The following is a 16,661-nucleotide window of genomic DNA, read 5'->3' as shown; positions in this document are numbered from 1 at the left end:
CTTCGTTATCCTTTGTCTCGACAAACCTTGATCGCATGCTGGAGGTGCGCTGGGCTCGTTTCCCGGACCCAGTACCGCCGGGCACTCATGGGTGATACAGTGGGTGCAAGCGTTCCCCTGACCTTATCTAAAAAAATGGCAGTGGCTTTGCTTGGTTAAGCCCGGTAATTGCGAAAGCAATATCCGTAGCTACGCCATGGTTCAGCTGGTAGTGTAGCTGGTGGTGGTGCTTGAGGTTAGACTTGTGGTGATGCATCGGTTATACAATCAAATCCAATCCAATCCAATATGCTAATATGGTAGCTACCGGCCTCGCTACGCGACGGGCTGAAAGTGCAACTAGTATTGCTTTCGCAATAAAAATTGGCAGTGGCTTAGCTCGGCTATGCCAGGATATACATAGCGAAAGCTAAGGCGCCGTCCATACTGCCGCCTCAACTATGGTTGCGGCGCACGCGAGCTCTCCTTTCAATCCTCCGACATGTTATCACGCATGCGACACAGCTGGCGAAGCGAGCGGAGGCGAGCGGTGTGACGTCATACCAAACGGCGGCGACAGCTCCGCGGCGAGGCGCGCGGTGTGATGTCATGCCAGATGGCGCGGCGAGCGCGCGGCGTCCGCCAGTTGCGGCGGTTGCTAGGCAACGGCGCAAGGCCAGTCTCTGTGCCTCCTCGGAGCACCGCCACAGCGAAATCGCCAGTTCGTGGCCAATGTAGCTTTCGCTACAAAATGCTTGGGTAGTGCGCCTTGAACCCCACTTTAAAGACTAAAGACAAGATTCCTTGAGCTATAAAAATAATCGACAAACCTTAATAAAGCGTGGCGCATAATCAGTGACGGGAAACCCGAAGCATTATTATCCATAATGATGGTGATCATTATCTCGCCATGCTGCGCACTCTGTGGCGCCAAAGCGGGCGAGATTACATTGAATCGGCGCGTTTGCTTGTTGTTAGTGGCTATTTATTGGTAATAGTAAAATAAAATATGAAGGGAAAAGATGTTGTTAGCCGCGGCATCTGCCATCGAAGCCTGAAACACCTGAGCTGCGGCTAGCGAGAATAAAATGAGACGGAGAGGACAGGGAGAAGAAAAGAAAGGGGGGGGGGGGCGATAGAAGAAAGGATAGGGGTAGGGCGTCAATATACACTGTATTAGTTTTAGTTTTCGTTCATAGTTTGATTGGAACATATGCAAGGATTGGAACAAGTGTCGGAGCACTCAAAGAAGCTGCGTCTGCAGAGTTATTTTCGACACGTGTTGTCTAAAGGTAAATAAAGGTGGGTCAAGTCGCGTTTCAACCACACCCTGCTTGTTGACGGGCTTCTTGCAGACAGCATACAAATAAATGTATTTACTTTCGAAGAACGGGCTACAGTTTCGGGCCTGCCCGAGCCACAGGAAGGCGAGACTGCCAGAAGGCCTTGCTCGGTTACTATGGACAGTGTATGGTGTCGAACTTGATACACATTCACACAAAGGAGAGCTGATGTGGCGCGCTGGCTTCCGGCGAGTGTCGCCTATCACGCTTACGTTCTCACGGTGCACTTGCACTGTCGTCAGTAAAAGGTGTGTATATGCCGCGAGTTACGGTTAGGCTTTTGCCTCGCCGCATTCCGGCTGCTCCTGTTGCGACTGGCGACGATCGAGGCGGCCACCTTTATCTGGATTCCTGTCAGTGTGATCATTTCGATCCGTGACGAAAGCACCAACAGCGTCGCAAGAGCAGCGAATCAGACAGCAGTGCTTGGTATGTGCCATCTTAGATGTAAAATTCGTTTTGTGCATCCCAATATCGGGCCAATATTGGAAACTTATTGCTTTACCTTTTCTCGTATTGCATCATGCTTTACCTTTTCTCAGCGGATAAATGGCTGTCTCAAGGCAGGCCACTTGTTGGCGCAGGGTGCGCAGGAAAAGATCTCTCATATGATGATGATGATGATGATGTCCTCAGGCTTAATGACACATAACCTCTCATATCTTTGCCCGCTCTTCTTCATCACCGTCTCCCAGGCAGACCTGAATCACACGATGACGGGTTGCGCAGCGTCAGGAGCAGTGACATGTGCCAGCGAACATGTCACCGAGCGCTCAAGTCCGCTTTGACAGCATTGCTTTTTGAGCAACAGTTAAACGTTTTCAGTTATTACGTACTAGGCAAGCCGATGCCGTGAACTGCTGAGGATGTCCTTTATGAGAGCCACGTAAATGTTCCGCGAAGGTATGCATCCTGTTTACAGTGCGAGCAGCAATGGGAAATATCCGAACACGTGCCCCTATTCTGCACGCAGGGAATCCTGATCGATGACCTTGATGTCACTGATGGGCAGGGATGGAATAAAAAAAGAAAAACTGAGAGGAGGGAGCGCCCCTACTCACTCCACCCCACGTGACAAGGCCTGGCGCGCCTTATTGGCCAGGGTTTGGGTTTGGCCCCCACGTGGGGCCGACTTAGGTGCGCTTGGAGAGGGAGAGGGAGAAAGAGGAAAGGGAACGGCTTCAGGATCCCTTGTCATGCGGATGCCGGCGTAACACTCCATCCTGGGTTTCTTTTTCGTGCTTTTTTTTTTCCTCCACGTGCGCTATGACATGCACGCTATCCCGGATGGCGGCGGCGGGAAATTTGCCTTTTGTTTTGCCCCCCCCCCCCCCCTCGAGCCTGGGCGAGCTGTCATTTTGAAGCAACAGGTGCGTGACGTGCGCGCTTTCTCTTCATCGCCGCCGCGTTCCGCAACAGTTGGTGGTTGGCGCCCGCGCTCGCTCCCTCACCCGCTACGTCGATAACGGGAGTCCCCCGTCAGCCGCTCGCTTACCGCCCTCCCTCGCTCATTGCCTGCTGGCTGCGTCTTGCCTTATCTGTTGCCCCTCTCCGTCGTTTCACCGTGCTGCTGCCACCTTGCTGCCCCACATTATCCTCTCGCCTACGATGCCAGTTTCGTTCGAGGACGGCATGGAGAACTACGAGCCTCTCCCGGCTGACGCTACCGCCGCCGCCACTGTGCTCCGGGAGCAGCCGAATGACGACCGGTAAGTTATAGCCGTGTGTGTGTGTGCCATCGAGGATCGCTTCATCCGAGCGCGGTGTCGTTTTGAGCAGCCCAGTTTTCGACACCAATTGGAACTTTCGAAAACTCAGTTTGAACAGTTTGGTTTATGGGGTTTAACGTCTCAAAGCGACTCAGGCTATGAGAGACGCCGTAGTGGAGGGCTCCGGAAATTTCGACCATCTGGGGTTCTTTAACGTGCACTGACATCGCACAGTACACGGTGCCTCTAGAATTTCGCCTCCAAAGAAATTCTAGCCGCCGCGGCCGGGATCGAACCCGCGTCTTTTGGGTCAGCAGCCGAGCACCATAACCACTGAGCCACCGCGGCGGCAGTTTGAACAAAGGAGAACTTTCCGAAGGCAAAACTGGAACCACGTATTGGAATCCGATTGATTCTGATTCGCAGAGATTGTTGTTTCGAAAGTACGCTTTCAGCCGCCGTGGTGGCTCAGTGGTTATGGCGCTCGGCTGCTGACCCGAAAGATGCGGGTTCGATCCCCGCCGCGGCGGTCGAATTTCGATGCAGGCGAAATTCTAGAGGCCCGTGTACGTGCGATGTCAGTGCACGTTAAAGAACCCCAGGCGGTCGAAATTCCGGAGCCCTTCACTACGGCGTCCCTCATAGCCTGAGTCGCTTTGGGACGTTAAACCTCTATAAACCGAAAGTACGCTTTCACAAGTATGTCCCCAGTTAACAGATGTTTCAACTGGCTGTAATGTCGTGATATACAGTCGACGACAAAAGTTTGCGGGACGCGTGCTCTTGGCAAGAAATTTACTGCTGCGCACCGTAGTGCATTGCCTGGTATTCAGTGCAGTGTTTGGAGCATGCGCGTCCCGTGTAGCAGGCATTTCGGGCAACTGGCTGGTGTGGCGGTAGTGACAACATTTTTCAGCACACCCGGTGAACTTTTAATGCCGGCTGTATACGAACTACCGAACTTAATCCGCTATATCGAATCATTGACTGGACCAGCTGATATGCGTACTGGTTTGTACTACGCTTTCGAACGCAAGCCATGCATTAGGAACTGTTTTACTCGTCGCTGAAGCTGTCGATCGAGCAAAACTGATGAAGATATCGTGTAAACGAAGTTTAGCATCTTCGAGACACTGTTTTTGTTGTGGCTTAATTACTCGCTCATAAGCTTTTTTTCTTCCCCTCCAGTTCTGTCAGTGCTCGTTTTGAATGACAATCCGCGGAACAAGGTTCCATCGTCACCTACTTCACACAATTTTTTTAAAGTAGCCTTTTTTTTTAGTTAAAAGAGCTCTTTTTCGGCATAGCACTGACAGTGGTGTAGTACACAAGCATGCAGCTGTAAGACGTGCTAACAGTTGACTGGTTAACTGATACTAAATAGTTAACTTTCTATTACTGTTAGGCTCCTTAATTACCGAGAGGCGTGTAGCCCACCGTAAGTAATATCGATATCAGTTTTTAGAATTTTGAAAACCCGATTACCCCCGGTGTTGCGGTGCAAAAATTTTGGCTATTTTGACGAGTTACGTGCACTGGAGAGGTTTTGCCTGCAAGCTTCTCGAAAGCGCATGTATTTTGGCGCGATTCGACAAAATTTGTTGGGCCACTGCTCCGAGGGTAACCGCGTTTTCGAAATTCTAAAAATTGCTGTGGGTATTACTTACAGTGGGCTACACGCCTCTCAGTAATTAAGGAGCCTAACAGTAATAGTTAAAAAGTTGACTATTCATCATTAGTTAATTAACCAGTCTATTAGTTATCACGTCTTAGCTGTGTTGTGCTGTATTACACCACTGACAGTGCTATGCGAAAAATTTTTGATTAAAAATTGTGTAAAGCCTTAGAAGAAACACTATGTATATACTGCCGTCTCCGTTAAATGTGGTAACAACAATGCAATGATTGAGTAATGTTTCAGAAATGAAACACGTTTTGTCTGGTCTTTACCTGGGCATAGAACGTGAAAAGAAAAAAGCTACCTCTATAAAATTAATAACAACCGTCGAAAGGACAACACGACAGCTGGTGTTATCTGCATCTCGCCGTCCCGTTTTTGGCGCCAAATCTATACCTATACTTGCAAGTGCACTTATACCACGTGTTTCAAGGAAGACTTTGAAACATTTTCCAAAATAGGCTTTTTAGTTAAAAATATGGCTTTTGCGGCACCTCTTCCTGCTTTCTTCTTTCACTCCCTCCTTTATCCCTTCCCTTACGGCGTGGTTCAGGTGTCCACGGATATGTGAGACAGATACTGCGTCATTTCCTTACCCCAGAAACCAAAAACCGGCATAGTATTACTAGTGCTGGTGGGCACGGAACTGCTTCAAGTAGTAAGCTGTTTAACTAATTTGTGATAACTAATTGGCAACTAATTTGTGATAACTATTACAGATATGCAACTGGTTGCAATTAGATATTTGTAGCCGGTCGTTAATAATAGCCACATCAGTATTTAGAATTTCGAAAACGCGATTACCCTTGGCGCTGTGTCTGGGCAAAATCTGGCTGCATCGCGGGAAAATACACGCGCTTCGGAAAGTATGCAGGTAAAGCAAGCCCTCCAGTGCACGTAACTATAGTCGAAAAAGCCAAATTTTGTCGAGCCACAGCGCCAAGGGTATTCGCGTTTTCGAATTTCTAAAAACTGATACGGCTATTACTAACGACCGGCCACAAATCTCTGATTGCAGCTATAGGCGCCTAACTCTGCTTGTTAAAAAGTTAATTATTAAAAATTCACCGTTTTTCTGGTGTCCGCCAACAATGGTAATACTATGCTGAAAAAGGCACATTTTTGCCCCAAAAAGCCTATTTTTGGAAATTTTTGAAAGTATTCGCTGAAACACCCAGTAGTTGCAAGCACAGTCTTTGTCAAAAGTACGCAGCTCAAGGGGTTTCTGAGCCGTGCAGTGCGGCTGCTCTTGCTTCAAAAAGGGACTTAAAAAAAAACAGCAGTTGCTAACACTGGGCCGCGGTCCGCGGCGTCTTGTATTACTCCGCTGCCTAATCGCAACAGTAAACGAAATCAGCTTTTTAACGTTTGTCTACATCAAACAATCCACGTATCAAAATTCTAGAACTCCAAATTTTTTTTTTGGCGATAAGTTTCTTGTTTACTTCTTGTTGTGTAAACAAGAAACGTAAACGTTTCTTAAACGAAACGTTTAAGCAGCGAACTGCTTTTTCGTCGTGGAGGAATTCTGTGCGCGGAGGCTGAATGTGGGCGGAGCTTCACTGCAAACTAAAGTTGTAACCGACTTTAGTTGGTTCGTGATACTCGAACGAAACAGCGCGAAAACACGGGACTACAGAAAGGAAGAACACAGACACAGCGCTGACCTACAACTGGGTGTATTTCGTGCGAGAAAGCATTAGGTACAGAAAGCAAGCGCAAGGAAAAAGGAAAACAACACGCCATTGAAATCATTTGCTAGTATCTAAGAAAGCCGCTTCTTTCATTGATAAGTGAAGAGACGGTTCGCTCAAACATCCACCTCCTCTGCGGTGGATGATAAAGGCTTCATAGATCTCCCTTTCTATCTGGCTGCTATACATCCGCAGCACTTTGCACTGGCCGAAATGAGGAATGCAGCCACATGTTGTCATGTGTTTCGGAATAGCAGCAGCCTTGCTATTCCTCATATCATTTGCATTAATGTATCGTTAATGCAACGACTGGTCTGCCCGACGTAAGTGGCACCGCACGAGAGAGGCATTTCGTAAATCACTTTGCTTTTGCAATCCACATATTGTGTCACATGCTTGATGTTGCATTCAACCTGTTTTTGCTGACGACCGTTTACTTTTTTGCACAACGAGCTCAGTTAGGAACTGAGAAGACCAGACGCACTCCGTCACGACCCACTATCTTTTTTAGCCGATGGCTAACACCGTGCACGTATGGAATGGAAGCTGTCTTCGTGGAATTTCGTTCGAAAGGTTTGGAGGGATCTGGTCGGCGCTTCTCTTTCAAAAGCTGGTAGCACACGCTGCTGATGGTGTCCGTAGGGTAGCCTGCAGCACTAAGCCTTTTAGCTTGCGTCTCCACACTGTCAAAAATGCTGTGGTGGCACGACCTGTCGAGCGCATTCCTAAAGGCACTAACAGCTACTCCTCGTTTCACCATCTTGGAGTGCGCAGACGAAAATGGCAAAAAGCCCTTGCGTGATCGTGGGGCATAATGACCAGCATAGATGTGAGTAGTCCTCGACTCGTTTCACTTCAGCCCCGCCGCGGTGGCTCAGTGGTTACGGCGCTCGGCTGCTGGCCCGAAAGACGCGGGTTCGATACCGGCCGCGGCGGCTGAATTTCTTGAAGGCGAAATTCCAGAGGCCCGTTTGCTGTGCGATGTCAGTGTACGTTAAAGAACCCCAGGCGGTCGAAATTTCCGGAGCCCTTCACTACGTCGTCTCTCATAGCCTGAGTCGCTTTGGGACGTTAAACCCCAATAAACCAATCGTTTCACTTCAGAGGTGGTGAAACGAGGAGTAGCTGTTAGTGCCTTCAGGAATGCGCTCGACAGGTCGTGCCTCCACCGCATTTTTGACAGTGTGGAGACGCAAGCTAAAAGGCTTAGTGCTGCGGGCTACCCTATGGACACCATCAGCAGCGTGTGCTGCCAGCTTTTGAAAGAGCAGCGACGACCAGATCCCTCCAAACCTCGTGAACGAAATTCCACGAAGATAGCGTCCATTCCATATGTGCATGGTGTTAGCCATCGGCTAAAATAGATAGTGGGTCGTGACGGAGTGCGTCTGGTCTTCTCAGTTCCTAACTGAGCTTGTTGTGGAAAAAGGTAAACGGTCGTCTGCAAAAACAGGTTGAATGTAATATCAAGCACGTGACACAATATGAGGATTGCAAAATCAAAGTGATTTACGAAATCCCTCTCTCGTGCGGTGCCACTTAGTCGGCCAGACCGGTCGTTGCATTAACGATCGATTAAGAGAGCATGCAAATGAATCGAGGAATAGCAAAGCTGTTATTCCCAAACACGTGACAACATGTTGTTGCATTCCTCATTTCGGCCAGTGCAAAGTGCTGCGAATGTATAGAAGCCAGATACAAAGGGACATCTATGAAGTCCTTACCATCCACCGCAGAAGAGGTGGACGCTTGAGGGAACCATCTCTTCACTTATCAATGAAAGAAGCAGCTTTCTTAGATGCCAGCAAATGATTTCAGCAGTGTGCTGTTTTCCTTTTTTCTTGCTCTTGATTTCTGTATTTAATGCTTTCTCGCACGAAATACACCCAGTTGTAATCAGCGCGGTGTCTGTGTTCTTCCTTTCTGTAGTCCCGTGTTTTCGCGCTGTTTCGTTCCAGTCCCCTTGCTTACCCACGCACGCTAATCACCCCAAGGCGGGAGTAATTTAAGCCCTCGACCCTCCCAAACTTACAGCTGTCAAATGTGCTTAAGAGCCACGCTATACAATAATACAAGACTTGGAAGCAAACCACTTGGGCTGTATATTTTTGATAAAGACTGTACGTTGTGAATAATCAACTGACCCCACTTCGCGCTATGACAAAAAAAAAAAAATGCTCCCAAGTTTATCTAGTCGGGTGCAGGCAGATAAATAATGCGTAACTGGTGTTTACTGCCACGGTCGTGACGGCGGACGAGATAAAGCAACAGCTAGGACGAGAGCTTTATTTATCGGGGCTGGATGCCCCGTGCGTGCGATAACACTAGAAATTACGTAAGGACAGCATGCATCCGCGTTATCGCGCATGGTTCGCGTGTATTTCCTATTGCATTCATTTGTAAGCTCAATTCCAAGAGAAGGCAAGCGTAGCGGGGGGCGGCAGAAAGTTAGGTGGGCGGATGAGATTCAGAAGTTTGCGGGGATACGATGGCCGCAACTGGCAAAGAACAGGGTTAAAGACATGGGAGAGTCCTTAATTTAAAGACATGGGAGAGTCCTTAATTTGCACTGAAGTGGGCGTAGTCAGGCTGAAGAAGAAGAAGATGATGATGATGATGTAAGCTCAGCGCTTTTACCATGCATACGCAACCAATCTCCCATTTCGCTATTTTTCTGTCATACTCAGAGGCCTGTTGCTCTGCAGTGGGCGTAGTCAGGCTGAAGATGATGATGATGATGATGTAAGCTCAGCGCTTTTACCATGCATACGCAACCAATCTCCCATTTCGCTATTTTTCTGCCATACTCAGAGGCCTTTGCACTGCAGTGGGCGTAGTCAGGCTGAAGAAGAAGATGATGATGATGTAAGCTCAGCGCTTTTACCATGCATACGCAACCAATCTCCCATTTCGCTATTTTTCTGTCATACTCAGAGGCCTGTTGCTCTGCAGTGGGCGTAGTCAGGCTGATGATGATGATGATGTCGCGCATACCTCTATTCGTCATTTATTTTGGTGGTATGTGAAGTGAGCTCCTTGTAAGGATATAAAAGCTCAGGGACGCCGTAGTGAAGGGCTCCGGGTTAATGATCTTGACCGCCCGGAGTTCCTTTTACCCTTCGTTTTCGTGTAAATCCCGATTTTATCCGATTCCTGGACCCCGAACAGATTTCTTAAAAATCGGGTTAACCCCGATTGCTACCAGAATACGCCCCTTCCAGAGAACACGCAAGAGCAGAAAAATAAGGAGCTTGGTGCTTCACCTAAGACTTTACACAATTTTTAAAAACAAGATTTTTGACTTAGAAGAACGCTTTGTCGGCATGGCATTGTCAGCGGTCTAGTACATAACTAGTATTGAATAGCTAACTTTTTAACTATTACAGTTAGGTTCCTTAATTATGGAGAGTACCGCTAGTGATATCCATATCAGTATTTAGAATTTCGAAAACGCGGTTACCCTCGGAGTTGTGGTCCAACAGATTCTATCTTTATCGCGCCAAAATACGTGCGCTTTCGAGAAGCTTGCAGGCAAAGCAAACTTTCCAGTGCACGTAACTCGTCGAAATAGCCTGTTTGTTGGGCCACAGCGCCGAGGGTAAGCGCGTTTTCGAGATCCTAAAAACTGATATGGATATTACTTACGGTGGACCACACGCCTGTCAATAATTAAGAAGCCTAATAGTAATAGTTAAAAAGTTAACTATTCAATATTAGTTAACCAGCCTACTAGTTATGTTAGCGGGCGCCATTTTGACGTGTTTTCTATTTGTTTCTGCGAGGACCGTCCGTCCCGTTTCTTTTTTTTTTACGAGCGACGTGGTGCGTGTCTTACACCCCCGTGCGAGAGTCGGTGGGCGGCAGCTGCGGCGGTGCGCGCTGTGCCCCGAAGCAGTGTTCCCGTTTCGGAGGGGCGGTCGAGGCTCGGACGCTGGACCGCTCCCACTCCCCGGCGTTTCTTGGAAGAGAGGCTCTCGCACGTGTTCGTCTTTTCTCTCTGTGTTTACGTGTTTTCTGAGCGTATTTGTGTGTTTGTAACTGTGAGAGTGTCAACTTTGATACAGAGCAGATGCCCTTTGTGGGGCCCAGAAGAAGAGCGGAAAACGAGCGAGACGGGTTTTTTCAGTGCGGTAGTGTGTGTGCGAGCGTGTGCGCGTGCGGTTCGTTGAGCGGAACGTTGTTCTTAGTGTGTGTATAAGCAGGCTTTGTACATTGTGTATATATTAAACTTGCATATTCTTAAGTGTAATTTACAGTCCGTCTTTCTATCTACATATATAAATATTCCTCCATTGTATATTGGTTAGCCGAATAAGCTAACATACTTCAGAAGTGGGATTCTTCAACCTGCGCGGCATTATCCACCTGCACGGCATTCTTCAACCTGCGCGGCATTATCCACCTGCACGGCATTCTTCAACCGTCACGGGATCTTCAACCGTCAAGCCAACCTATGCAAGCGTGAAGAACGACGAGATCGGCTACCCCTAAACTCGACGAGCGGCGATGCTCTACGGAACAGCGGGACGTGAGTGTGCGAACTAAGCGAAATTACTCCGAGCGGACTGATCACGTTCGTCGCCGAAATTGAACGATTTTAACTAGTGAACGAAATTTCTGTTTCAAGAATAACTGTGCAGACATTTCAGTGTGTATCTAATTTTGTCGAACTACCGAGTGTTTAAGTTAACGAGATATAATTGTGCGTAATCTTGCTTGTTACTTTGTGTTTTCCGTCCTTATGTTCGTTGTTGTTTTAAGTTTAATTCTACTCGAGCTAGTGCAAATCGCCTCATTTTGTTGTGTGCTTAACGTGTGTTTTGAGAGTTTTCTGTTGTTTGAAGCAGAGTGTGACGGATGTAAATTGCTGATTGTTGAACTCTAGTTAAAAGGAGAGGCATGGCTGAAGGAGAGAGTGCGCCTTCTATGGCAGATTTGTTAAAGATGGTGAATGAGAAGAATGACATTATCAATGAGCTTCTGCAGAAATTAAGCATACCACCTCAGCCAACTGTCTCGACATTTCAGATAATGCCCGACATGAGCAAATCAATCAAAGACTTCTCCGCAGACAGAGACTCAGAATTGGCCAGCGATTGGCTCGAAAGTCTAAATGGGACGGCGACTTTACACAATTGGCCTCCGGAATTTAAGCTCGAAACAGCTAAATCACATCTGTTTGGACCGGCATTAGACTGGTACCGAAGCCGTCGAGCGCGCATCAAGTCATGGAAGGAGTTCGAAGACCTCTTCCGCCGGACCTTCATAAGCCAGTCGAGCGCGGCAGATCGATACCAGCGAATGAAGGAACGCGTGCAACAAAGAAATGAGAGCACGAGCGCGTATTTTCACGCTAAAGTACGTTTGTGCGCCGAGGCCCACCTGGACTTCAGTGAAACGCGTGAGCAGGTGTTGATTGGCCTGAGGTCGAGTCAGCTGTGCTCCATGCTCATGGGGCGCACACACGACGATGAGGACGACCTCATTCATGACATCCAAGATTATGAGAGAGTGGAAAAACAGAGACAGGAGCGACGCGTACATGAGATGGGGTTTGAGACGAGCTACACACATCCCAAGCGTGTTGCAAGGCAAGGATACCCCGAAGTTCCAAAAGGGCCTACGATGAGGGACACGAGACCACCCCTCCGGAATGACAAGGGAGAGCCCAAGTGTTACAACTGCAGCGGATTTGGGCACATTTCTAGGGATTGTCCTGAGCCGAAGCGCGTGGTAACATGCTTACGCTGTGGGCAGACCGGGCACACCCAGAGGCACTGCGGGCAACAGATTACCGTAGTTGAGGAGCCCAGTACTGCACGGCGAGGGCTCCTGCTAAAACATGTGACAGTCAATGGGAAGGTGAAATTAATTGGGATGGTGGACACCGGCAGTTCAAGCTGCATAATGCGTGCTTCCGCTGCTGCCCGCTGTGGCGTCGAACTCAGGGCCGAGAAAAAACCGCTTTACGGGTTTGGAAACACAAACACCCCGGCTGCGCGCACCATTGGGACCTGCAACGCAGACCTTAAAGTAGATGGCGTCGTCGCGAGGGCTGCCCCTGTTCTTGTCGTCGCGGACGAGGCGCTATCCATTGATGTGATTATAGGAAGGACCTTCACAGAACTTCCACACGTCACGTATGGGAGCGCGGACGGTTGCTTTCGTTTTTGGCACAGGAATCAATGCCCATTCACTCACCTCGAGGCAGCTCCGGCAGGGCGGCTGCGGCTCGTGACTTCGGAAGACGCCCAGCTTGAGGGTGAATCCGTCAACTGGGTTACCCTCACTACACACAGCGACCTGACGGGACCAGTTGTTGTAAGCCGTTTGGGGCAGGACGTGCTTGTCGATATGGTAGGCGGTGAAGTCACGCTGCCACTTTGTCCGATCGATAGCGGAAGAACGGTTATCAAAAAAGGACACCTTCTTGGGCGCGCGGTGCCGGTTGACATAGCCGAAGCGGATCGAGGGTCCCCGAGCGATGTGGAATTAGAGGAAGGGAAGGAAAAGAGCGAGGAAGTGCGTTTGGTTTTAGAGAGACGACCAATTCTTGAGCACGAGGTTGACGTCGGAGAAAGCGTCACCGCCGAGCAGAAAGCAGAGCTGGTGAAGCTGCTCAACGACTATCGAGACTGTTTTGCGATGAGCCTCGAGGAGCTGGGATGCACAGACGTGCTCGAGATGGACATCCAGGAGGTCCCGGGAAGTTCGCCGGTGGCAGTGCGTCCCTACAAGACGAACTTGGAAGAGAGAGACACAATGAGAAAAATCGTCCAGGAATGGAAGCAGCAAGGCATAGTGAGTGAGACCCATTCTCCGTACGCGAGTCCGGCAATTCTGGTCAAGAAAAAGAACGGAGAAAAACGGCTCGTGGTCGACTACCGCAGGCTAAACGCACAGACGGTTAAGGAGAAATATCCCTTGCCAAGTATAGACGACCAGCTCGAGAGACCGTCGGGAGCCAAACTGTACGCCGTGTTGGACCTCGCCCATGGCTATTTGCAAGTGCCACTCTCCGAGAGTGCAAAGGCGAAGACTGCCTTCATAACCCCTGACGAAACCGGGCAGTTTGAGCGCATGATATTCGGGCTCACCAACGCTCCGGCGGTTTTCCAGCGCCTCATGAACAGAGTTTTGGGCACACTCAAGGGAAACGTAGCAATGTGCTACCTCGACGACGTTCTGATTCCCGCCGAGAACTGGGAAGACCTGATCATCAGATTGAGGAGGGTGTTAGAGGCTCTTAGAGGCGCAAACCTGACCCTGCGTCTATCGAAGTGCGCATTTGGAAGGGAAAGCGTCGATTTCTTGGGCTTTCGCCTGAAAGGAGGAGAAGTTCACCCCGGAGAAAACAAGGTGCGAGCGATTTCAAAGTTTCCCGTTCCGACAAATGTTCATGAAGTGAGAAGCTTCTTAGGGCTGACGGGCTTCTTTAGAAGATTTATTCACAGGTACGCGCTCATCGCTGAGCCCTTGACACGGCTAACAAAAAAGCACGCAGAATTCGACTGGGGAGAAGAGCAAGATGAGTGTTTCTCAATGCTGAAGCGTTTACTTATAACTGACCCAGTTCTTGCCCTGTACGACCCGACTGCAGAAACAGAGCTTCACACGGATGCCAGCTCAAAGGGACTGGCAGCCATGCTTTTGCAGCGAAGGGAAGGTGAGGATAAATGGCGGCTTGTGTATTGCGTGAGTAAGAAGACGACCGAGGCTGAAAGCAATTACCACTCATCAAAACTGGAGCTGATGGCCATTGTGTGGGCTGTCGACAGACTGCGGTCCCTCCTATTGGGAATACATTTCACCGTCGTGGCAGACTGCCAGGCTCTCGTGTACCTGAACGCGCAACGCACGCAGAAGCCACAAATCGCCCGCTGGTACGACCTAATTCAGGAGTTTGATTTCTCTGTGAAACACCGACCGGGAACGCAGATGACGCATGTGGATTCCCTCAGCCGAAACCCTCTGGAACCTGCCGAAGACACCTTGGGTGCAATAATGGATGACAAGCTGGAGGTATTTGCGGTTGGGACATTCGACGACCAGATACTGACTATCCAGAGAGGTGACAAGGAGCTGAGAGAAATAATCAAGATTTTAGAGAAACCGAAACAGGAACGCACGAAGGAAGAGACTGCAAGGGTTGACGGCTACGCACTCGACAACGCTAAACTTGTGAGAATCGACCGTGGCAGCCAACTTGGCAGGTTCGTCGTGCCAAAGTCGATGAGGAAGGCAGTCGTTGTGAGGTGCCACGACCTGCAGGGACATTTTTCAACTGACAGAACGGTTGCAAAAATCAAGGAAAAATTTTGGTTCCCTAGGATGCACCGATATGTGCGAAGGCATATCGCTCAATGCTTTGAATGCATTTACAACAAGGTGCCAGGAGGAAAGAGACCAGGACTTCTTCACCCCATCCCGCCCGGAAGGCGACCGTTCGAGGTCTTGCATATGGACCATCTGGGGCCTTTCGTGAGGAGTAAGAGAAAGAATCAATTTTTGTTTGTTGTCGTCGACAACCTGACCAAGTTTGTGAAGATATTCGCAACACGAGACACGTCTGTGAAACATGTTCTTCGCGCTTTCGAAGAACTAATATATGAGAGAGGACTACCGGCGACGGTGATAACATACCGTGGGAGTTGCTTCACTTCAAAGGAGTTGAGAAGTTTTGCAACGAGAGGACAATAAAACACGTTCTGAACTCCACTCGCCATCCCCAGGCAAACGGACAAGTGGAAAGGGTTAACCGCACTGTGTTGCCGGTCATCACAACATTGATTAGAGATGCTGACCATCGTGACTGGGATGAACGGATAACGCAAGCAGAGATCTTCATGAACAATGCTGTAAACAAATCCACGAACAAAACGCCGTTCGAGCTACTGCATGGCTACAGGCCAGACTTCTACGCTGCAGCCTTGCAACAGTTAAACGCAACCACAGATCCGCGTGAAGACCCAAACGAACTTCGGGCTAACGCTAGAGCTCGGATTTTGAACGAGCAGCAGCAGAGCAAGCAAGCTTACGACCGCCGACACTTTCCCGCAAAGCTCTATGAAGTGGGAGAGGTGGTTTTTATGAAAAGAGCGCCTAAGCAAACAGGAAATCCGACGAAAACACAAGTGAAATACCGAGGACCGCTTGTTATAACTGAAGTCCTGCCGTCGGACACCTATCGAATTGCTGACTTGGAAAGACGAGGCAAGAAACAATTTGCGACGACTGCGCACGTGTCGCAGCTTAAGGGATGGCCGATGACGGACAGCGGCACCAGAGATGACGACGACAGTACTTCGGACGAGGAAGATGAAGATAACGCGTGCGATGACGCGGGAGAGACCTGCTTGAGTGCTCGACCGCAGAGAACGCGACGACCTCCCGAAAGGTTTCAGCCAAACTAAGGAACAAAAAAAAAGAGAGAGAAAAAACTACCTGAACGAGGCAGGAAGTCGCATTTAACCAATGTTTCGTCTTTTTGTGCATCTAAATGAGTGCTGCTTTATACCGTGTCAGCAAAACAGTGTTTGATGTCTGTCCATATACGTGCATTGCAGTTTATGAAAATTGTACCCCCTGTGCTTGTTTGAGTGCTTTTGAATTTCTTTTTTCTTCTTTTGCGTGTGCTTCTGTTTAACGAGGGCGTCAAACAAGTCAGGATGCCCGAGTGTTAGCGGGCGCCATTTTGACGTGTTTTCTATTTGTTTCTGCGAGGACCGTCCGTCCCGTTTCTTTTTTTTTTACGAGCGACGTGGTGCGTGTCTTACACCCCCGTGCGAGAGTCGGTGGGCGGCAGCTGCGGCGGTGCGCGCTGTGCCCCGAAGCAGTGTTCCCGTTTCGGAGGGGCGGTCGAGGCTCGGACGCTGGACCGCTCCCACTCCCCGGCGTTTCTTGGAAGAGAGGCTCTCGCACGTGTTCGTCTTTTCTCTCTGTGTTTACGTGTTTTCTGAGCGTATTTGTGTGTTTGTAACTGTGAGAGTGTCAACTTTGATACAGAGCAGATGCCCTTTGTGGGGCCCAGAAGAAGAGCGGAAAACGAGCGAGACGGGTTTTTTCAGTGCGGTAGTGTGTGTGCGAGCGTGTGCGCGTGCGGTTCGTTGAGCGGAACGTTGTTCTTAGTGTGTGTATAAGCAGGCTTTGTACATTGTGTATATATTAAACTTGCATATTCTTAAGTGTAATTTACAGTCCGTCTTTCTATCTACATATATAAATATTCCTCCATTGTATATTGGTTAGCCGAATAAGC

At 49.1% G+C, this 16,661-nt stretch overlaps 1 protein-coding gene across 2 annotated transcripts in view; it reads left to right on the top strand.

The window, feature by feature from the left end:
* The first annotated feature begins 2,767 nt into the window (after positions 1-2,767).
* The window catches only part of LOC149347994 (uridine phosphorylase 1-like), a 42,179-nt gene continuing 28,285 nt past the window's right edge, over positions 2,768-16,661 (top strand). Inside the window, exon 1 of one of the 2 annotated variants that reach the window (XM_089587840.1) lies at positions 2,768-3,031. In XM_089587840.1, coding sequence (XP_089443966.1) covers positions 2,931-3,031 — 101 coding nt within the window. In that variant the 5' untranslated portion in view covers positions 2,768-2,930. The remainder of the gene's footprint in view (positions 3,032-16,661) is intronic. The other variant, XM_089587839.1, reaches the window with a different exon arrangement.

The sequence above is a fragment of the Amblyomma mixtum genome, chromosome 4, assembly GCF_055824585.1.
Source record: "Amblyomma mixtum isolate Tamu chromosome 4, ASM5582458v1, whole genome shotgun sequence".
In the NCBI taxonomy this organism is placed as follows: domain Eukaryota; kingdom Metazoa; phylum Arthropoda; class Arachnida; order Ixodida; family Ixodidae; genus Amblyomma; species Amblyomma mixtum.
This window is presented reverse-complemented; position numbering and strand designations above follow the sequence as displayed.